The sequence below is a fragment of the Aulonocara stuartgranti genome (genome assembly GCF_965226115.1).
Source record: "Aulonocara stuartgranti genome assembly, chromosome: 15".
In the NCBI taxonomy this organism is placed as follows: Eukaryota; Metazoa; Chordata; class Actinopteri; order Cichliformes; family Cichlidae; genus Aulonocara; species Aulonocara stuartgranti.
Genome location: NC_138951.1, coordinates 16,136,249 through 16,158,934, shown reverse-complemented (window position 1 = coordinate 16,158,934; position 22,686 = coordinate 16,136,249). Strand labels below are relative to the sequence as shown.

Here is a 22,686-nt window from a genome sequence, read left to right as displayed (position 1 = left end):
GAAGTTTAATTTCCCACCAAATGGCTAAAGGCTTGTGAAAACCCCCCAAATGTTTTATGTTTAAAATATGCTGTCTTAGTTTTTGATGATCTGGTACAAGAAATGTCAGAGCTGAATGTATTGTGTTCTTGCACATTACAGCTGTTTTCTCAAGTGAAAGTAGGAAAAGGTAGAGTGAAAGAAAATGTCAATCAAAAGATCTTAAGTAAATATAAAATGAAATTATGTATCTGCTTTATCATAACCGCTTAAATGAACTCATCAAAATCATCAAAACAGTATCATGTTTGTCAGTTTAGAAGCAGCAAAGCTTAGGTCCGTTCTGCACAAAGGTGGAGATTTTGGTGAAGCAGACTGAAGAAAAGATGCTTGCTGAAATGGTTTTGTGCATTTATAGTTGTGCTGTTATTTTAAGGGAAATGTAAACGGATTCATACAATATCTAACCTTTTACTTGTACAGCACAATAGCTCTGATAAGAATCAGAGACCAGAGATGTGTCGGTGTAGCAGTTTGGCCTGTATTGTTAATTTGGTGCAGAGCTCCACTATGTGGTGGATAGTGACAGTTACAGCCTGAGCATGCTTTACAATAGGTACATCTTTACAGTAGATGAAGACAGAAGTTAGAATAAAGCTCTGATAGATTTTGTAGAAAATACAGAGAAAATGCACAGACGTATTCATGGAATATGCATGTATAGCTGCCTTGCGTTTATGAAATATCATGGTTTTAGTCCCACTTTTCCACATTCACTACGAGTAAAACATATGTATACAACAACATCAGTATTGCTGCAGTCATAGTATAATCTCAAGACATTTTTGAAAACTAGTAAAATATGACGATAATCAGAACCTTAATGAAATAAATGAATCCCTGAATGTGATTTTTACCATTTCGTTAACAGTGTTGGAAAGTTGGAAAAGCAGTGACAAGAAACAGCGTTTTAATATAACCTTCTTAGTCTTGGATCCACTGTGAAGCTCCATTAGGCTAAATTTTGTCTGACTACTTTTGGGAGAATGTGTGCTCATGTGTATGTGTTTGCATCTGCATTTATAATTTATGTAAATGCGCCAGCATGCATGTAATAATTAACAATTCCTAAAAAAAATTAGTTTTTTCTGCGATTTTAACTTTTTACTTACAATAGTTGAGGGAGTGCACACTTGAAAAAGAATAATTAGAAATAATTAAGAATAATTAATTTCCACTAACAGAGACCCTGAAAATTCAGTAAAACTATTCACATTAATCGTTTGGCTTACCTATTAGTTATTATGACTCATCCTCAATTTAAGAAAACGTCTCAGGAGATTTTGCTTTCCTCTGAAAAAATTGAAGGACTACATCTTGGCACAAGCCTTAAGAGAGCAACCAGGAAGAGTCTCTCAGTTACAACCAATCATAATTACACTCAGCAAATCAAAAACAATTACAGACATTAAATCACAGCCAGTAATGATCTCTCATCATCAGAGAACTTTGCTCTTGTGGCTCCTGACCTCCATATTTTTCTTCTAATTTGCGTAATGAATTAATGCGAGCCAGCGTCCATGCTGCAGCTTTAGTGTGAAAGTGCAATTGTAAGTGATGAGCAGAGGAGCTGAGCTTAAAGTGTAGGGTAGATGGTCCATTTGAAATGTGTTTTGCGGGAGCTACTACCACTGTGTTTTGCGGGGTGTTTATTTTTGTCACATCTAACAGTATTTGAAACACTGTGTGCACTCAATGGCTTGATTGCTGTTACTCATTTAACTTTTTTCATCCCTTGAGTACTGGATTGGATTTAGTATGTGGTATTGTTGGGGCTTTGAAGCTTAATGTGGAGTTATGCATTTCACATAAATATGCTTGATAGTATAAAATAAGGCTGTTTATACAAGGAGTGCAAGAGCTCCTGTATGTTTTAGCAGCTTGAATCACAACACAAAGACAGCACACTGAGGTCCCATTTACTTCCCATTTACAACACACACAAATAATTTGTGGCAACAACTTAAAGTGACATGTTCATTCTGGTATTTTTACACACATTTCTACTGGAAGTTTGACGAGTTATGCATCATTAGTGCTCTAGATTTTTGTGATTTTTTTTTTTTTTAATTTAATAGTTTTCTCTTCCATAAAGGTTTCTGGGGAGATCAATCTTCATTGTCATTAAACCTTTACGACTTTGAACAATAATACTGCATCTTTAAAATAGTGGGACATGATGACATTGCAGTGACATCATGCTTGCTTTACAGGAAGCGAGCTGCCTGGTTTTACAGATTGGATAGCTTTGTGTTAGTTTTCATTTTGTAGGAGTGCGTAAAAAAAGATCATTGGCTGATTAGGGTTAAATCTCTAATCGGGCCATCGGGTTAGAGTAAAAAGTAAAGTTTTAAAATACTGCATGAATATTTTTAAATGGCACAAAAAATAAAGAAAAGAGAAAAGAAAGGCTGCATGGTGATAGGTTGATATTGGTGAGTTGTTATTCAAGTTTCGTAGCTTGTTTTGTACTATTTATTTAGCGTTAGCCTTTGGTTCTTTTTTTTTCTTAGTAAGAAATAGGTACTTTAGCTAATATGGCACCCCTTGCATGACCCTCAAGTTTTAGCAATCAAAGGGTGTTTTCTTCTGTTTTTGTTGTTACTGGTTGAGACAGGACAGTTTTGTCCTAATTTGCATATTCCCTTGTGTCTCACTCTTTGCTTTCTGATTGGCTCACAACCCCAGGAGGACCTACTATTCATACTCTTATTACCTGTAAGTAAACAACCAATCAACAACCAGCTCATCCAGCTGCTGTTATCTTATTGGGCGAATTATTAGTGGCTAGTTGTTGTTATTTTTAAAGATGCAGTATACTTTTTTCAAGACAAAACACATTTTCAGCTCTGACCAACCAGCCAAAGTCATCCTCATTGACGCCTCACCAGGGAGGGGGTCAGTTCACTTTCATGTCAATCTGTTCAGGATTTCAATTAATTCCTTCTTGTTTAAATGATTTTGATATTTTCAAAATATCGAAATTGTCTTTCTTTTTTTTGTTTTTACCAAGAGAATGTTGATGATTTCCTGTCTAAAAAGTCCAAGCAATGAATGAGTGCAAGAATTTATTTGAAGGACTGAACTGAGAGTGAATTGATCTCAGCCCTGGTGTCCTCTACATGCTCCAAAGTTGCTCTGAAGCAGGCTTAAGAAGGCCAAAGTTGGCCATAAACCAGACCCAAGCAGGCCAGAGTGGGACGGCACAGGCCTGAGCGTGTTATTTGAAAAAAGAATGCTGCACTTGTGACTTGTAGCTCTTTGTGTGCATGTAGTCATGTGATCATCCATCCGCCCATCAAGTCACAGGTATCATGGTAAAGCTCTGCTGCACATGTTCAGTGTCTCTCTCTCTCTCGTCAGTGGATCTGAACTAGTTGGTTTCCTATTTGGGATACGTGGTCTATGATTTTGTGTGGGTTGTTCTTATGATGGTTTTTTCTTCTTTTTTGGTTTACGTCTTTCTCTACCCAGGCCATTATGGGCTCTGACCAAGATGGATCATGAATCAATTATTTGTACTGCCTCAGATATTTTAATTCACTCTCATTGCTTCTTTTTATTCACAATCACCAGACTAAAAATCAAGATGTGCTGAGTATCAATGCAGGACTGTACCTTAACGTTCCCGTGGAGTAGTTTAATGAAACATTTCTTTCTAAACTAGGATGACTGCTTTGCTGATTTTTTTGAACTTGCTACAACCACTGCTTTTTACTGTTTACCATTAAGTAGCAGTTTTCTAATATTACATCTATTAAAACACATTATCAGGAACAAAATTTTGGTTCTACAGTGTCTCCTTTTTTCCTAACATAGCTAGTCTAAGCCATCCATTTATTCCAGTGCACCTTAAGAAGTTGGACGTGTTCCTCATCAGTGAAGACATTCTGCCTGGTGTCTTGGAATTCATTTGCAATTTTAGTAATTAGGCGAGTTCATTAGACATTCATGCATTTTTATGAATTCATACAGAACTTCAAATTAATTCGCAGTTCAAGTGTGAATATCAGAAAATAATGACAATGTTAAAAAGAAAAAGTAGATCCATTCTAGGTCCGGTCTCAGCTTCACCTTTCTTTTTCTTTCTCACTCTCCTTTCTTCTTATATATACAACATATTGAGAAAGTACTCAGCATGTGGTGGTTTATATAGTTTGCAAATATTGTAATTCTATGACAAACACACACACACAAGTAGATACATTTGGTCAATAGTTCAATCTATGTTTCTACTGAGTGTGTGTGTGTGATCTCAGAGGTGGAGATGGTGTAAGTTGGGGTCAAGAGGTAAAATATGCACAATAAACAGCATGCTTTCTATCAGTCAGAGCTGTACATTGCATCAGTTTGACAGCAATCAAAAACTGATTGGTAGCCAATAAAATGCACACGATGTTATCGCCTCTGCCTACAGGCTCTCTGTGTTTCAGCTGTAGAGATTTTCTTGTATACCGCACAGAAATGTAATAACTAAGAGCTGTTGTCTTAACTGATGTGCATCTACGGCTCTGGGTACATAATGTTCCTGCATGATGTGTCATGCTCGACATAATAAGTCCTTAAAAGTGTTTCCCTGCAACTTTGTATGTTGAAAACACCGAAAGATTAAATATGAAAATGATTTGATCTTGATATCTATTTAATCAGGTACCAGACTGATGATAAAAAGTAATTTCTCATTACTCTGATTGTGTGTTTGTTTTTCAAATTGTGAAAGCAAAACATTTTAATTCTAAAATTCACAGCAGCTGGTAAAGCTGCATAAGAGATTGAAAATCAGTGTCCCACCCTTCATAACTGACTATTTGTGACACGACTAGTTCAAGTTCTACTATTTACATGGTGATAACTGTTGGTTGGTAAATGGTTTTCCTTAAGGGTTCTGTGCATTCTAGCTCAATCCTTGCTTCTGTTTTAGTGGGATTCACCTGAACTTTGCTGTCAGATGAAAACCAAAGAATTCATACAATTTGAAAAAATATGTAATTAGTTTCTATTATTATAGTCCTAGTAAAATAGGTTCATACAAGTAAAAATGGAGGGAACGGTAAAGTTTAGAGGCTTTCATCTGACAGCTGTAAGCTACAAAAAAAGATCTTCCTTGGTTTGAATTAGATGCTGCAGTATTTTCCCTTTGCTCCTTTTGCTGAGCCTGTTAAATGCTGCCATATACAAAAAAGCCTCTCCTCTACCTTCCTTGCTTGTTCTCTTCTCTTTCCTTCTTCTCTTTTTTTTCTCCCTGCCTTTCTTCTCTTCTCCCATTTCCTTATTGTTGGTTTCAAACTCTGCATCTTGAGTCAGCAGCCCCAGCCAAAAAGTGATCCAGCTGCTAGATTCTCTCGTTCTTGCTGTGGCTTCAGGCTTCCTCATGTTTGTGTATTTGTTTTTCACAATTCCTGACTGTCTGTCTATCTCCCTCTAACAGGAAACTGGCAAAAAAACGTAAAGATGCCATTGGAACAACACGGCAGGAAATGACACACATGGTGAATGCTATGGACCGCAGCTATGCTGACCAGAGCACTCTGCATGGCGAGGACCCCATGGCTGTGACATTTATGGACTCTCACAACTACAACAACAGATGTAGGTTCATAAAATCAAGGTTTTACAAACAAAAAAACCCTTAATTAAATGGCTCTTACATTCTGTTTTCCTATCCATCTTCTGTCCACACTAATTAGAGATGAATCTTTGCAAAGATCAGGGTTATTTTTATCAACAGCCAAGCTCCTGTTCAGAAGCTGCAACAAACAATTATTAATGCAATTAGTTAAAATTTTAGCAATCAAGTATTTTTTATTCAATTGTCACTTTTATAACAATAAGCAGAAAAATAATTAGTCATTTGTTTGCCAAACAAGGATCTAACCTGCATTTTGTTTTGCCTGGAAAAAGACTTAAATGATGGACCAAAGTCATATCTAAATCATTGCTAGTTAAGGTTCTGTCTATAAGTCAATTCACAACAGCTCACAGTGAAAACAGGACAGCATAAATGTAGAACTCATACATGACAGCGATGAGAAAAAAAATGATGAAAATAGTAAGGTCTTGCCAGAATTTGTGATTTGTCTCAGTTGTCCTCATCTATGCTTTAGTAAATCTGAAATTTTAATATGTTTCCTGGCCGTGTTTCCTCCTGCAGTGCCCAACGATCCTCTGGTTCCCACTGCTGTGTTAGGTGAGACTTCTAGTGTTGGATATGTCACATGTATCACCTCTAGTGATCACCTACCATCATCAATTAGACCCTGCGCTTGTAACCCTAGCACGTATTATCCCGTCTGTTTTGTGTCCATAACTGAAGTCTATAGTTAGAGCTGTTGGATATAGTCAAACGTATGTTATAGTGACCTTTGACAAAAGTATGGCTTTCTTGGATGTTTCTGGAGCATTAGGTTTTTAATACTCAAAAGACAAAAAAAAAATGACCAAAAACAAATCAAGGAAAATTTAAAGAGGTATAACAGATTAGAATATGTGAAGTTGGCAAAGCTTTATGTTCATCTTTTATATTTTTCTGCCAACTCTCTGTGTAGAACATGTCTGGTGTAAAAAAAACCCTCCAACAGCTAAGCACTTCATCTGTCATCCTGCGTTTTCCCTTTGGTTCAGTCATTCCCGATTCCAGCCATGGTTTCTGTTTCCTGCTGCGAGTTATTGATATTCACAGTAATTGCCATCATTCTCCCTTAGAGACCTCATTATTTCCACAGTTTTGAGTTGTTTTAAGCCGTGCCATTTTGTCTCCCAAAAATGACAGAAAAGAAGGCTTAAAAGGAGGAAGACAATTTGTCATGTTGCCACAGCAAAATGACTGCTGATTAAATCTGTGACAACACTGAACAACTTAGTGCCTGCAGCCTTGTCTCTCTGGCAGAAGTTTTTCTGTGCAATGGATCTAGAAGTCTACTTGAGTATCTACCATCTGTGTTATTCCCTGGACTTGTTTTGTGCTGAAACCCTGCTCTGAGTGTCTGAATCGTGAAATATGTAGCTTTTGGCTAGTTGGATGTTTCTCTAGCTTCAATGTTGCAGTGCAATGTGTTTATCTGTAGTTGAGTCTAGTGTTGACACTGCAGCATGATGTGGAGTTCTGAAATACCCTTAAGGGGTTCACAAACCACAGTGCCACCAAACTGTGTTAATTAACTGTTCCATAGCCTCTAATTTGGAGTGAAGGCTGCAGTTACAATCTGTCTTGGCCAATCACTTCACAGAGGAAGAAGAACTAGCAGGAAGTAACAAATTAAGAGGCGGTGTCGGGTCAAGTTTACTGTTAATTGCCGTGACGAGGGCTTAACAAACCTTTAACAATCAGTAATGAGCTAACATGTCCTCAGAGCAGAGAAAAGCATCCGTTGGATGAAATAAACAGTGTCAGTTAATAAACAGCGGTGAAGATGAAATCAGCCGCTTCTGCTCCAACCCTGAGCTACTGCATTATTTAACCTGTCAGTCTGTACATTACAACTGTCAAGTCACATTTTAACCACAGCGCACTTTGAAGTTCTGCAACTGTTTAACCCCAGTTATAACCTCCAAATGAACTACCTCCTAAAATGTACAAGTTTCAAAATCCAAATAAAATTAAATCAGAGGGGCGGTACTCACACATGTAAAATATACCTCTAAATTTCTGCAATATACCACAACCATTCCTGGAGTATAAAAAGCCCAGTGTGAAAATCTTTGATGTTAATCTAAACCTTCTATAAAAACTCTCATCAGTTTACAACATTTCCTCTTTTCTCATTACAAAGATGTGATATCGACCTAGTGATTTGGTTGTAGTGTACAAGCTTAAAAGCTTTGCTTTGCCACCTGCTGGTCACTGCTCCATTTGAACCTTTCCTCCACCACTGATGAGATAAAGGGGACATTCCTGATTAAAAACAGGCCATATAAACAAATAAAAACAATAACAATAAATAAAAACTAATAAATAACTCACATGGGCTTATAATATTAGTTCAATTTAACCTCTCACCATATATGGCCCACATCTTGACGTGCACAAAGTGGGCAGAAAAACACACTTTGGGAATCACTTACGTGTATTTTCAGCTGCTCCCTTTTGCCCACTACAGCAGATGGATCCACTTGTTTTATTTGGCATCCTTCCTACTTATGGAGGCTTGTGACCCTCCGTGGCTGGGTCTGTCTTGCCTCCCAGTCTCAAACCAGGGATCTTTTGCATGTAAGGTGTTAACTACTACACCACAGAGACAGTTTTGGGAAGCACTCCTATAGCTCTTGATTGCTTATTGGGGATTGAGTTAGTTATTTTATTCCACATTTAAAAAACAGATGTTTTACTTCTTTAAATATATTTGCAGTGTGTTTGAAAGGTTTAGAACAGCAGAATGCAACAAATGTTTTAATCTGCTGTGAACGTGGTTGTTTATTGTGAACTAAATGACATTGCAGTGAACATCCACCTCACAATTCATTTTAAGATATTCCTCATGTTTTTCAGTTTCTGCATCTTGTGGCAATTTTTGGTCCTTTTTGTACGACATCATCTAAAAATTCTCTGTATCCATTTCATCCATCGTGGAAAGTCCTTATAAACAAATCCAAACTGTTAAACTAACCTTTAGTCTCGCTAACAAATCCACTTATCCTGCAGTCTGACTAGCCCTTTTTGCTCTTTTCTTTTCCTGCTGCTTTGACATGTAGTTCCAATCACAGGTGAGTATAAACTGAGAAAACAAAGTGGCAAATGTTTGGTTTGGTTTGAGGAAATGCAGTTTTCTTTTTGTAAGGTAGAAACTGGTACAGATTTGGGAAGATTGGGAAAGCTTGTTGCGTTTGTATAGATCAGTACAAGTATCTTTCCACACGTGCCGTTTCAAGGTACAAATAAGAGTTTACATGTTTTGGTATCTATGTTACCCATTATAGGGGTCATAAAATAAAATATTAATGAAGATAAAATAAAATGAAGGGAAGATATTTTGCGAATTATCAATTAACCGTACCTTATTTTGTCTCCTGTTGTAGATGAGAACCACACTGGCTCTGCAGCCGAGAACAGCAGGCTTCTAGATGTTCCTCGGTATCACTGTGAAGGAACTGAGTCTCCTTATCAGACAGGACAGCTCCACCCAGCCATCAGAGTGGCCGATCTCCTGCAGCACATCAACCTAATGAAAACATCTGACAGCTATGGCTTCAAGGAGGAATATGAAGTAAGATTATTATCTGTACTGTTGACACTAGGGCTTGTAATATTAATTACAGAAGAGGCAAAAGTATTATTAGTAGCAGGAAATGATGTATTTTAATGTGGAGGCTGACACAGAAGTATTATTTCTAAAATCAATACTGCTCTATTTAATGTTTTGGCCTCACATTAAAATGAAAAAATGACTACCAGGTCTAAATTGCCTCTTAATTTGAGGGTACCTTCTGCTCCATCGACTGAACAATCAATGAGACACAAGCCATTTTTATGGTCATTTTATTTTAATGTCTAATAAGAATTTGCTAGTTGAATCAAACCAGTCGAACAAAAGTCGAAAAGCACCTAAGTACCACTTTCCTCTCAGATATATGCAATAGTACAGAAGTGTTATTTTTAAGGATCCATGACATCTAATTGTATTTTTATTACTTCGTGTGTTGTTGGTGATACAGAGCTTCTTTGAGGGCCAGTCGGCCTCCTGGGACGTGGCCAAGAAGGAGCAGAATCGTACCAAAAACCGCTACGGGAATATCATAGCATGTAAGCAAGACATCTGCGTTACTGCATTTTAAGTCATAGAGCTTTACAGGAAGAAGAGAAGAAGAAATTGGGAGCAGAAGTAAGTGTACAGCCTGCAGAATTAAAGGTTTAAAATCAAGACAGGACCAAAGAAAAACCACCTTTGTAAGCAACAACAAAAGAATCAATGAGCAACATCTTCAAAAGCTCAATCACCTCTTCAGCCTCTGCCTTGACTCTAAGAGTTTTCCTTGTGTTCCTTGAGTCCCCAGACTCAGAAAAATTGAGTCACAAAAGGGTCTCATGCTACTTACTTGCATACATACATAACCATGCTTATTGACAGCTGTTGTAATTTTATTGGCATGATTTATTTGTATATAGAACGTTACATATAATCTGTTGTTTGTATTATCATGTAAAATAATGAATAAAGCAATACAAAGAGGTTGCTGCACCAAAAATCTTCCACCTTCCTTCACAGTTTCACTTCCATTCAGTGAGTAGTTAGCGAGGATTGGCAGACAAGTGTTTTCTTGCAAAGTACGGATTACTGTGTAGCAATCTGCTAGCAACCAAAGAAATCGCAAGGTTTTGATACAGAACTGTAAACCTACCGACTAAAAACAACCTCTGACTCACCATCCGATTGGGAAATACAGATTTTTGCCAAGTTGTCTCTAGACTAGTCTGTGTGACTCCGTCCGAACCGAACACCTTGTTAAATTATTTTATTAAATCCCAACTACACACTGAATAAAAAAATAGAAAGCCAAAACACGAAATTCAGAAAAACAGCAAACCATGAAAACCTTGAAATAAAAATTCTTTAACAGCAAATCACCTTTCTTACCTGTCTGTTTCTGCTGCTCTCTCACACACTGTTTTCTTAGATGACCATTCAAGGGTTATTCTGCAGCCCATAGAAGACGACCCGTCCTCCGACTACATCAACGCCAACTACATCGATGTAAGTGGAAACGCATCGAATGCTACTATTGGCTCCCAACGAAACCAACGAAACCACACTCCCTCGCTCGTATGTCAGGCCTCTATACCTTGATTGCGTCTACCAGTCATTCATCATACCATTTTATGCATCCAGCCATGCAGAAAACACATCATACATGCAGTACATGTGTCTGTCTCAGGTGTCGGTCTTGTTGTCTTTCTTTCAAGTGTCCCCATCAATTCACCTGTCCGTCCAGAACTGAATAAGTTATCTGATTTATATGTACAACATAACGGATTTTAAGTCATCATTTGGATTTAGCAAACTCGTTTTCCAGGAGACCAGAAAGAAATCCATTTAAAGGAGTGACTTTAAGAACTGACAGTGCTAGTTAGTGAGCTTTAGAGGTGATGGTCAGCAGGTTTTGTTACTGTTGGATGGACCCAGCAGTTTTGTGCATTTGAGTAGTTTTTTAAGCTAAGCTAAGCTAATCAGATTCTAAGGGTAGCTTAATTTCTAGCATTTTTCTTGACTTGAGTCACTTTTAACTGTTCGACAAACCTATTCAGCTGCCTTATACATCTATATACAATTAATTTTCCATCTTTTGCTTCATCTATTACTTGCCTATTGTTTCTGCATTCACCCACGACACAGTCTTCATCAGTTCATCCATTTTCTGTCATCTCTCAACAATCATCTGCACACCAGTCACTACGACTCACATTGTGCTTTTTTAATGCTAGTATGCTTATCATAAGCTCCACTGTATTATAATTTACTGTCATTAAATCTCTTGCATGCATTCTACCACTCACATTAAGCTAGAATTAGAATGAATAGAGTGGGCACTCCCTAATCTTTGTTGGCACAACAAAGGCAGCTGTCACACAATTTGAACTGCACCCAAAAGACGGAGAAAGCTGGAACATCAGTATGTGATGGTGGTTAAATGAGATTGTGATATGCCAGCTTTCTGAGTCTTTTTGGTTCTATTGTGCTCTCCATGGAAGATGGTCAAATTCCATTAGGGAGTGTCCTCTCTATTTAGTCTAATTTGGAGTTTTAGATCACATTTTTTTTCTGCATGTCCTGATCAAACTTCCATTATGTCAATGCAGCTTTTCTTTTTTCTGATTGACACTCACTGACATTGTTGTGCTTTCTTTCTTTCTTTCTTTCTTCCACTCGTTCTTTCTGCCTGTGGCTTGGGCTGTAGATTTGGCTGTACAGGGATGTAAGTATCACTGTGGTCTTGTTCATAAATGCCCCTGAACAATTACACCTGCTCACCTGTACATCCATGAACCAGTCCTTATGCATCAAGACATGATGTGTATCCATTTTGAGATGCTGGGGCATCCTTTGCATGACTGATCGCACTTCATCTTGGCCACCAACCACCATCTTTGCATCTCACTGTTTGGTGTCAATTTGCATATGCATATTCACCACTTGTGTCTTAATTGCTTTAATGACAACTTAATAAGTGGTTGTCATAGCCCACGGCACACCTGGCAGTTGTTGTAGATGTCAAGTAGTAGTTTTTAAGTGGAAAGGAAAAATGATGAGATGACCAACTTTGCACATTTTAACATGAATTCAACAGTATGCAGTGCAACTCAAGTATGGAGTCAGCTAAAAACGAATTTCATCAGTCTGTCAGAAGTTTTCTCCTGTTGTAGATGAAAGTGAGGTAGTAAGGTAGTTTAGTGTAGAAAGTTATCATTTCCAGCCGTGATAAAAGGTTTTAGAATTTGACACGATTATGTTTTCAGCTCATATTAAGGACTGTGGTGTTCTGTTTGCAGGGGTACCAAAGACCAAGTCACTACATTGCTACACAGGGTAAGATGCTGCACCACACTCAATTACATGCAGGAATTCTGCATTACTGCTGTTTTATAGCATAGCAACTATTTAATCACAAATTGTAACCGTACTTACAGCAGAATAAAGTGTAAGTATACTCTGCATCTATGCGTAGGTCCTGTTCATGAGACAGTGTATGACTTCTGGAGGATGGTTTGGCAGGAACAGTCAGCCTGTATTGTGATGGTAACCAATCTGGTGGAGGTTGGAAGGGTAAGTTGCTCGTTTTTCTACACTCAGTTAATTTCAGTTGGTAACTTTATTAAAATTACTATTACTTAGTCAAAACTATCCAAATCTCATTTTTTTTAAATTCAGCAATGTCCACTGCAGTGCTATTGCAAATACCTGTATATTTACAGTTAGGTAGGAAAATTGCAAGAATGTTAGTGTGATGTCTCTGTCAACAATCCTGTAAAATATACTCTCTAAATTATGTATAACATATTTGGTTTAAAAGTGGCATTTTTCATATTGGCATCATATTAAATATCATTATGCAAAAAAAAGCTATATTTGCTCCTTGATTCAAGCTTGTCTTTATTTTTTCATGGCTTTTTTTCTTTCTAGGTTAAGTGCTATAAATACTGGCCAGATGATGCTGAGGTGTATGGAGACTTCAAGGTGACTTTTGTGGAGGTTGAACCACTCGCTGAATATGTGGTTCGCACATTTACACTGGAGAGGGTGAGTAAAACTTGTTATAATCTAGCAAAAATTAATATTTTGTATTCATTTTGCATTTTGCTTTGATGTAATTTATGCAAAAAACTCAGGTAGAGGTGTAGCTGCACCTCTAGCTGTTGACACAGACTTGGTTTTGTTTATCGTCCTCCTTGTAGCTTCAACAAAACCAGTTAATAAGTTTGAGACATATCTAGAAAGGGTGTTTATAGAATAAACACATTTCATGAAATTTTACTTAAAGATGTTTTTTTTGTCTTTACTCAGCGTGGTTTCAATGAGGTCCGCGAAGTCAAGCAGTTCCACTTCACAGGCTGGCCTGATCATGGAGTTCCATATCATGCCACAGGACTTCTTTCCTTCATCCGCAGAGTTAAAATGTCTAATCCACCTTCTGCTGGGCCAATTGTGGTCCACTGCAGGTATAAAAATGAATTATTAGAAAATAAACATTCATAGTCAAAACAAAATGTTTTCTCTCCCAATGACGGACATAGAGAAAGATCTATAAAGTTAAAATTTGTGTGCTTCACTTTCTGTCTGCAGTGCTGGAGCAGGGCGCACAGGATGTTTCATAGTCATTGACATCATGTTGGACATGGCAGAGAGAGAAGGAGTGGTCGACATCTACAACTGTGTGAAGGCTCTTCGCTCCAGGAGGATCAACATGGTACAGACTGAGGTGACTGCATTACCCATCCTCCATCTGCATCCACATTTTTAATATAGACGTAGGTAAAGCTTGACTTCAAACTCAGCCATCAGCATGGTACGGGCTGAGGTGACAAGGTTTTATGTAGTTACCTATTTTCCATGCATGCATGAAAATATCACCTCATTAAGTTCAATTCGTCAGCTTTCACTTCTGTGAATGTAACACTGACAATAAGTAAAAGTCATACATAATTTTCATATTTAAAGCTTACTCTGGAGCCCTCTTGTGTTAGTAAAAAAAAAAATCACTATCACGTTGAACTGTTCTCTGAGGAAGCACATTCATCTGTCACTGCATGGGTGTATCCGACTTGCCTGAATTTGTGGTTGTTAAACATTTTTTAATACATAGAATAATAATTGCAGAATAATAGAAGCATAAATGAGTTAGTTCTAAACAGAATATAGATAATATATATGTATATGCATCCAAACAAAGAGGATCCTTCTTTGACTTTAGTGGTTATTATTCTTTAAATTAATATTTTTGTAATGTTTTTCCTATTAAAAAGACCACAAATAGTAATTCAGATCATATATATAAACTATCAAGCAGTGCAGTAACAATGGGGCAAAAGTAATTTCAAGCTTCATGGTTCAGAACAGCCTGTGGGTCAGAGCATAAAGCAAACTTTTAAAAGTTTATTAAATTCTTTCTCATACTTGAAGGCTGGTGAGTAGACAGAATGCAGGTCGATGCAATCTTTCATGGACACATTTCATGTCCAACTTAAGTATTCTGCACTATTGGCCGGTAACAGAGTAACAATTTAACAGCTTATAAGACCCATTGTAACAAAGTACATTCACAGCCGTTCACCAAAGCAGGTCAGTCTGTGTCTCATCATTGAATTGAAGTTGGCGTCACTTGCTTGAAAGATCTAAAAACACAACTGCCAGTATGGACTGACTCACAGGTGAAGTACACCTAACCAAGAGTCATCACGTCATCCATCCCTCCACCTCTCATCAGTCTTCACTCACTCACAGTGTGTGCATCACTTGTTTGTCTTATACAAAGCTGTATTTCTTATTTTTCTAATGTTGAAATATGAATGTGCAGAATATGTGATAATATGTGTATTATAATATATGTCTTCAGGAGCAGTACATATTCATTCACGACGCCATACTAGAGGCTTGTCTTTGTGGAGAAACAGCCATACCGGTCTGCGAGTTCAAAGCAGCTTATTATGAGCTGATCCGCATCGACTCCCAGACCAACTCTTCCCATCTGAAGGATGAGTTCCAGGTAAAATCAAACTGTAATCTGTTACTTTGCGCCCAGAGCTTTCAAAGTGGAGCGTGTAGGCCAGTGTCAGCCTGTGGTAAAGCAGCACAGAGGGCTCTTCAGAGTCTTCAGAGTCTGAGAGCGCTCTTCATTTACAATTGTTCTGTTCTGTTCCTGGCATCGCAGCAGACTAAATCTTCCTAACACTGACAATTATAGCTGCTGTCAAGAAAGGTCACCTCACTAATGGTTAAAAAACATACTAATAAAACCCACAAACTAGTACTGAAATATTAAATGGAACTCAGTAATCAAAACTTTAACAATTCCTACTTCATGTCCTAAAATGAAATCTCCTCTAACCCGTTCTGCTGTGTAATTCTTTTTACAATATGGGCATTAAGACATTTGCTGTGTATTATTACATCAAGAGGAACCACTTGCTGTTGTCATCTGCTACTCCTGGATGTAAAGAATGGGTTTTAACACACAAAAAATATAATTATGTGGAGTTTCTGGATACTCAAACTCATCAAATTCTTTCTCTGCAGTGCTGAACCTTGTGACTTGTGACTTCCAGAAACCAAATATTTTTAATGCACACAAGTTTTTCTTTCCCACCAACTTGGCTTTTGGGTCTATTTCTATCTTCATGGAGCCCTTCTTTGAATCTTTTGACACTTTTAATTAACGTACATCATACATTTCTCTCTCTGTCCAGACATTAAACTCAGTGACTCCTCAGCCACAGCCAGAAGACTGCAGCATTGCGTTGTTGCCTAGAAACCAAGATAAGAACCGCTTTATGGATGGCCTTCCTCCAGATAGATGCCTTCCCTTCCTCATCACAATAGATGGAGAAAGCAGCAACTACATCAATGCTGCTCTGATGGATGTAAGTCAATAATGTGTTACTGGAACACACTGGAAGATTGTGTTATTTTCAACACATCAAGCAAGAGTAGTTTGGGACATTTCACACTGTGTGTACATGTGCAAAAAGACTTTCAGCAGAACCGGCTGATGTGTTACTCTTACCACAATTTCTGTATATTTAATGCCAATTATATAAAGACTAGATTTAACACTCGGTGTCCCAAACTGCGGTCACATTTTTGTTGAAAATGATACAGACTTTTATGAAGGTACATTGAAATGATGATGAAGATAAAAATATCACACAACACTTAAACTTACTAACATAAAACATACACACACACACACACACACACACACACACACAGACTCCCTTCCTTCTTTGTGTGATGCTGTGTTTGTGGTTTTAGCAGCAGAAGGCTAGAGACAAATCCAGCCTCTAAAAAGACGACTAGCTTTTCTCTGGCCACCATTCAAACGTTGTTTATGTTTGCAACTGTTGACATTGCCTCAACGCGTTGCCCATTTACCGTGACTTGAAAAGAAAGTCATTGAGTAGGTAGAAATTTTGAGGTAAGGTTTTAAGGTAAGGTCATTAGAAGGTTATTATCAGGTTTGTGAGTAAAGATATAGTGAGAAAAAGATAGTAAGAGGTGGGCTGTAGGTATGTGAGTAATTTCCTGATAATGTGTGAACATTTGCATGTTGTGGGAACAAACCTGGCTTCTCTCCAACGTTGGACAAAATACTGTAAAATTTCTAGAGTTCAGTCAAGTTTTAGGCGTTTACCTTAAAGTTTAGTTACTCACCTCTGGCCTCTCTCTAACCAAGCTGTCAGAAGAGTTCCAGGTAATGGGATTTTACTTCAAGTCTCCAATACTGGATTTGTTTCATGGCTTCAGTGTTGTTCTGCCACCAGATTCATTTTTGTGAACGACATCCACACCCTAAATCCTAAACCCGTGCCCGGCCCTCACATTAGATTCTCTGTCGCCAAGCAGTCACACCTGCGTCACACATTTGGCTGTACATTTTCATTTAAGCCAAAGTGGGTTCAGTTCACATTCAGACCAGTTAGTTCTTGATTCTTTTTTTATGTGAACTTTGAAGAAGTTTGTCTTCCTGAGCTAACTGAAAAAAAAGTTAACTGACCCCATCAAATGTAGTTTTTGCTCTATGTGTAGTCTTGTGCATGTTCCCAACCCTCACAGTTAATAGACCCACTGCATGATCATCAAACCAAAGTCACCTTTTAACTATGCTTGCTTTCCCATGTCTCACATACTGTGCAGCTCTACTCTGCTGTTTGTGTTTTAATGTGCACACGTGAGAAAGAAACATACTGTGGGACAGTCAAAATAAAAAAATAAAAAACAATAACGCACAGTTTAATAATGCTTGATTGAATCATTAAGAGTGTCTTCTTTGTCGGTGATCGCTTTTGTTGTCTCTCTCCTTCTCTTTAGAGCTACAGACAGCCTGCTGCATTCATCGTTACCCAGCATCCTTTGCCCAACACTGTCAAAGACTTTTGGCGCCTAGTTTACGACTATGGATGTACCAGTCTGGTGATGCTAAATGAGATTGACCTGGCTCAGGTATTTTACATAAAGTTCTGCTGTGTTTCTTAGCATAGCATTGTGTCTTTTTTACAGTAATCATGGATTTATTATATAAGATTAGCTTATTTAGAGCTAATAAACTTGTAAAGGAAAGATGGAAGAAAACAATCCTGCACACATCCAACATTCTTAACCAAAATTTGTAAGCACATTTCATTTTAAGAATTTTTTGTCTGGACAAAAAATTGTCAGGGATTTTTTTTGGGGTTTTTTGCATTTGTCTCTATTTTTTCTGAAATTGTTCCAGTGTTTTTCTAAATGGTGTAATTGTTCTCTCTCAGGGTTGTCCTCAGTACTGGCCAGAGGAGGGCATGCTGCGTTACGGTCCCGTCCAGGTGGAATGTATGTCCTGCTCAATGGAATGTGATGTTATCAGCCGGCTCTTCAGAGTCTGCAACCTCACCAGGGTGGGCAGTCAGAATCATACTACGTTTCTATTATTATTTATTTATTGTTTTATTTCACCTTTATTTATACAGGTAAATCTCATTGAATCAATCTCATACAAGGTGTCATTTTCAAGGCGACTTGTTTTAAATAGCCATACAAAAATACAGCATGTTAAAACGCACTATAGTCATTAAAATTCATATAACCAATTACCTGAAAAAATACATACTGGGAACATTAGCTGGAAAAATATATACCTATTTACAGTGTAAAAGATGGATGTGAGCATGTGATATCACCTGTGGGTCTGACACTGAGCCAAAGGTTTTAAAACTCCTCTAATAGTTTGGCCTGACATTTCAACATTGGTGCCTATCAGGATTGACTCGTTTTTGGCGCTAGCCTCAAGCGGCCATTTGAGGATCTGCAGTTTTTGACATGGCTTAATCAGTTTTTCTGATTCTGTCTCTTATTCCAGCCTCAGGAAGGCTATTTGATGGTTCGTCATTTCCAGTACCTGGGATGGTCGGGGCACAGAGAAGTCCCCGCGTCCAAACGCTCTTTCCTCAAACTGATCCTTCAGGTTGACCAGTGGCAGCGTGAAGGGGAGGAGGGAGAGGGAAGAACCATTGTGCACTGCCTGTGAGTGCACACAAATCAAAGAGTTTCTCTTCTTTTACCATTGAAATTAAAAGCATCAGCCCTGCACAAGAGTTGGAAAAACCCCAAATGAAATATTAAATTGTGCTTTTTGCAACGTATCATCGTGTATTCTGTTATGTTTGTTTGTAGAAATGGAGGTGGGCGTAGTGGAGTGTTCTGTGCCAGCAGTATCGTGTGCGAGATGGCAAAGAGACAGAGTGTGGTTGATGTTTTCCACGCTGTAAAGACCTTGAGGAATAGCAAACCTAACATGGTGGATACTCCGGTGAGTTAACCATAAACACTTTCTGCAAAGTGAGAAAGAGCTCATGAATGCATTATGCTGTTATTACTATTATACACATAATAATACAAACTTTAGTCAAACAGTGAATGTGTGATAGTGCATATGTTTAGTTAAGGGTGTATGTGTGTGTATGTGTCTGTTTGCAGGAACAGTATCGGTTCTGCTACGACCTGGCATTGGAGTTCATCGAGTCGTCCTAAGTGAAGGACAGAAGAGCAGAATGAGGAGAAGAAGAGTCGGAGAACATCTGTTCACATCTTGTGTGTTTGATCCTTTGCTTTGCTTGGTCTCGATCTTTGTGGCGGCCGTTGTGTAGCATCCATCTTGCATCTCTACAAAAGGCGCAAGCGAAACGGGCTCCTTGTACAGGTTGTTAAACAAAGGGAAATGCTTAGACTTTTAACAGGAAATGCGATGGGGAGGAGGAGATGTTACTCCTTTCACTCCTTTCTGCTTATTGTACAGCTTTTTGAGTGCCAGCGGGCCCCTGTATGCTTCGGGCCCCATTTAAAACATTTAGCCTCTCACCACAGCCACCTCCCATGGACTTGATGCTTTGTGCTGTTTCAGCTGCAGTACTTCCTATCTACTGTAGATGTCTCTCTCTCTCTCTCGCTTGCTCGCTCCCTTGCAAGCAGCTTTTGATAAACTGCAAGATAAAGTTTTCAGTGGCCCGACATTCCTGCTCTCGTGCTAATTTCTGACTAATTTAACTGTATTGGGCGTCTCATCATGGTGATATTTGTAGTATATACAGCCAACACTTTTGTATGAGAGCAAGTGAACAACTGAAAGTTAACGTCCGGAGAAACTCTGTGAATGGTTCTGTTTCTGCTCCGCACACCTTTCAAATGACTTTAGCGAACATTGAGTCAGTACATTGTTATGAACAAGTATGAACCTATTAACATTGGTTACACGCAGTTTATTATTTTTGGAAAACAGAAAAAAAGAATAATAATTTTGTCCTTATTAAATAAAGTAAAAACAACACTGTGAAAGGCTTGTTTCACAGTCTTGAAACAAAAGAAAACCAGGACCAGGAAACAAAAGAAAACCAGGACCAGGAAACAAAAGAAAAACAGGAAGTTTACATCGGGATTATTAGACTTTTAGATTTTTTTAAATAATATTCATTTAGCTGCAACTTGACAAACATTATGTTATGCTTTTTGTTTTAAAACGTGTGTTATGTATCACTTTTCTTTTGTAGTATCATGTACCTACCTACTGGTTAGACTTTTGCAGTCTGCATTGTACATTAGACTGTGACATTAGCGGAATCATGTTCTTTTCAGGGCTGGGCCCAATGCACTTTCAATTCAGCCTGTACATAAATGGAAAAACAAACAAACTGCAATTATAAAGAGATTTTGGACATGGCAAAAAATCTGCCTATTTGCCCATAGAAAAGACTGAAATCACACATTCTTTGATGGCAAGATTAACTGACAGTTTCCATTGACAGTATGGCTTGAATAGAATTGGAAGTGACCTGACCCCAGGCTTCATTTGTTTTGTGCACTGGTGGCCAACACTCTTCTCTTTGTTGTAATATTATTATTTTGTAGCTGATGTTTCTTCATAAGCCAAAGACTTTGTGTAAATATGTCTATACGGATAAAGCACATTGTTTGTATTTATTGTTTGTTTACTTGCATTGCTTGTAAGAACAATCATTTTCCATTCCATGTTCGCCCACCAGCGTTTCTTAAACCGCACACGGGGACGCAAAATGGGCTGCAAGTCTGTTTCCTCTGGAGTCTTGAGAGTATTAGTGTGATTTATCGAGGCCCCTAATGGGTCCCAAGGTAACAGATTACATCTGCCCAATTTGGGTCCATGAAGAAGAGTTTAAGAACCCCTGATTGAAGCTGTATATTAAAGCTTTAGAAGTAGTTTTTCAGTATTTAGGTGGAATTCAATAGTATTGTCTTTGTTTTCACTTCTTGAATCTCTGTGATGTTACTGTGGTTTATTTGTGTATGAGCCCATTGCGCTGTCTGTGGTCAGTAGAAATTCAGTGCATTTATATGCAAAGAGTATTTTGGATAATAGCGCCTATCCCTCTTAACGTCTTAGTCGGGATAAGCTGTTTATCTTCATCCTCGTATCCTGCTCACCATTATCCCGGGATACACACTGACTCAGTGATGCATAAACGGGCTTAGTGAGTGAAACACGCAGGACTGTGATACAAAAATTTTTATTGTGCCTAATCATTTGAATTTTCTTGTCGCTACAAGCATTTTTACAGCATCTTAGATCGCACCCAGGGCTTTGTTGAATGCGTTCTCATGAACGAACAGTGTCCCGAATACCTTTTGGACCATGATTCATTGTGTTTTTACTCATCAGAATGCTTCTTTGTGAGGCTTTACAAGCTTACAGAATATCAGATGTATTTCTGTTTGTGAACAAACTGAGTCAGAAAAAAAGAACTTTATTGTAAATAACATGTCAGATGTTCCACTTTGATGGAGCAAGAGCAGCCCTACTCATGAGGATGTTATTGTAAATAGAGTGCTCTAAAAGGCTCTATTGTTGGGTGAACAGTGGAGATTTAGATAATGGATGCAATGTCAGAACATTTGTTCTGGTGTAGATAAAAAAAGATACAGATTGTACTCTTGTTTTGGAGGATTCAAATTCAAGTATTGACAGATGGTGTTTTAAAAAGATAAAGATATAGATATAAGATTTCACTGAATACAGAACATTATTCTGTTGGTGGAACATCAGCCTTCAGTTTTGTTACTTCTGATTTTTGGTCTGATCCAAAGAAGGGAGAGAGAAGAGCATGGTGTAATAGTAATCCAGTCATATTTTATGTTTAGCGACAATGGATTTTGCTACATGCATAAATCAGTGAGAGCAGAAAGTGAACACAATATGTAAAGCCTCTTAACTACACACTTAAAGGAAAACTAAGAAACAAATCTTCTTAAGAGGCCAATGACTCCTCCTCTTTAAATCTGAAATAATGGCCCTGAAGCTGGTGTCTGGATGAGAGGCCAGTCTGACTATAGAGTTGATATTCATGGTTCATAATTATTCTTGTCTGTAATGTTTGGCTTATTTGCTGTAATAAAGACCACTTCTTTAATTAAAAGTGACGTGTTTGGAGAGTTGTTGTATTTATTCAACCATTATCAGCTTCTGATACATTCAGACCAACCTGTAGACATTTCATTTATTACCTGTAAGGTACCTAAGTGCTTATAGTCCCCCTGCACACCTTCCATTTTGATTAGCCCTGTTTGATGACTACACTCTTCCTGAATATAAAACAGAAACTTGGCTACTGTGACATCACCTGTTGTACTTCAGCTTTTGAAGCCTCAGTATTCATACTTTGGCTGCCACCAGAGTGGTTAGTGGGCTTTGTTAGAAGGCTGCATGCATAAATTGTATGCAGAAAATTGAACATACACATACCCGCTAATTAGTGCTAAGAAACAGACTGATAAAATTATGAAAGATTAATAAAATAACTTAATTTTGTTCATCAAAACTGACACACAAACGTCTTGGACCACAAAGCAGGCCGTATTATTTGTTCCACAATAATGTCAAGAGGTCCAGTTTCTTGTTGGGAGGTTGGTCAACATGGTCAACTCAAATGGATGGAGTTAACTTATA

The 22,686-nt window shown here is 38.0% G+C and overlaps 1 protein-coding gene across 9 annotated transcripts in view; it reads left to right on the top strand.

The window, feature by feature from the left end:
* Positions 1-22,156, top strand: part of ptprk (protein tyrosine phosphatase receptor type K) — a 105,128-nt gene extending 82,972 nt beyond the window's left edge. For 2 of the 9 annotated variants that reach the window (XM_082506815.1, XM_082506817.1), the window contains 17 exons: positions 2,728-2,757; positions 5,468-5,628; positions 9,052-9,239; positions 9,688-9,775; positions 10,648-10,724; positions 12,518-12,554; positions 12,694-12,791; positions 13,149-13,265; positions 13,530-13,684; positions 13,809-13,944; positions 15,079-15,228; positions 15,929-16,102; positions 17,550-17,681; positions 17,987-18,112; positions 18,574-18,737; positions 18,888-19,023; positions 19,191-22,156. In XM_082506815.1, coding sequence (XP_082362941.1) covers positions 2,728-2,757; positions 5,468-5,628; positions 9,052-9,239; positions 9,688-9,775; positions 10,648-10,724; positions 12,518-12,554; positions 12,694-12,791; positions 13,149-13,265; positions 13,530-13,684; positions 13,809-13,944; positions 15,079-15,228; positions 15,929-16,102; positions 17,550-17,681; positions 17,987-18,112; positions 18,574-18,737; positions 18,888-19,023; positions 19,191-19,244 — 2,023 coding nt within the window. In that variant the 3' untranslated portion in view covers positions 19,245-22,156. Of the gene's footprint in view, positions 1-2,727; positions 2,758-5,467; positions 5,629-6,190; positions 6,227-9,051; positions 9,240-9,687; positions 9,776-10,647; positions 10,794-11,925; positions 11,944-12,517; positions 12,555-12,693; positions 12,792-13,148; positions 13,266-13,529; positions 13,685-13,808; positions 13,945-15,078; positions 15,229-15,928; positions 16,103-17,549; positions 17,682-17,986; positions 18,113-18,573; positions 18,738-18,887; positions 19,024-19,190 lie in introns of all 9 variants that reach the window. The other 7 variants (XM_082506812.1, XM_082506811.1, XM_082506819.1 and 4 more) reach the window with 7 other exon arrangements.
* The last annotated feature ends 530 nt before the right edge of the window (positions 22,157-22,686 follow it).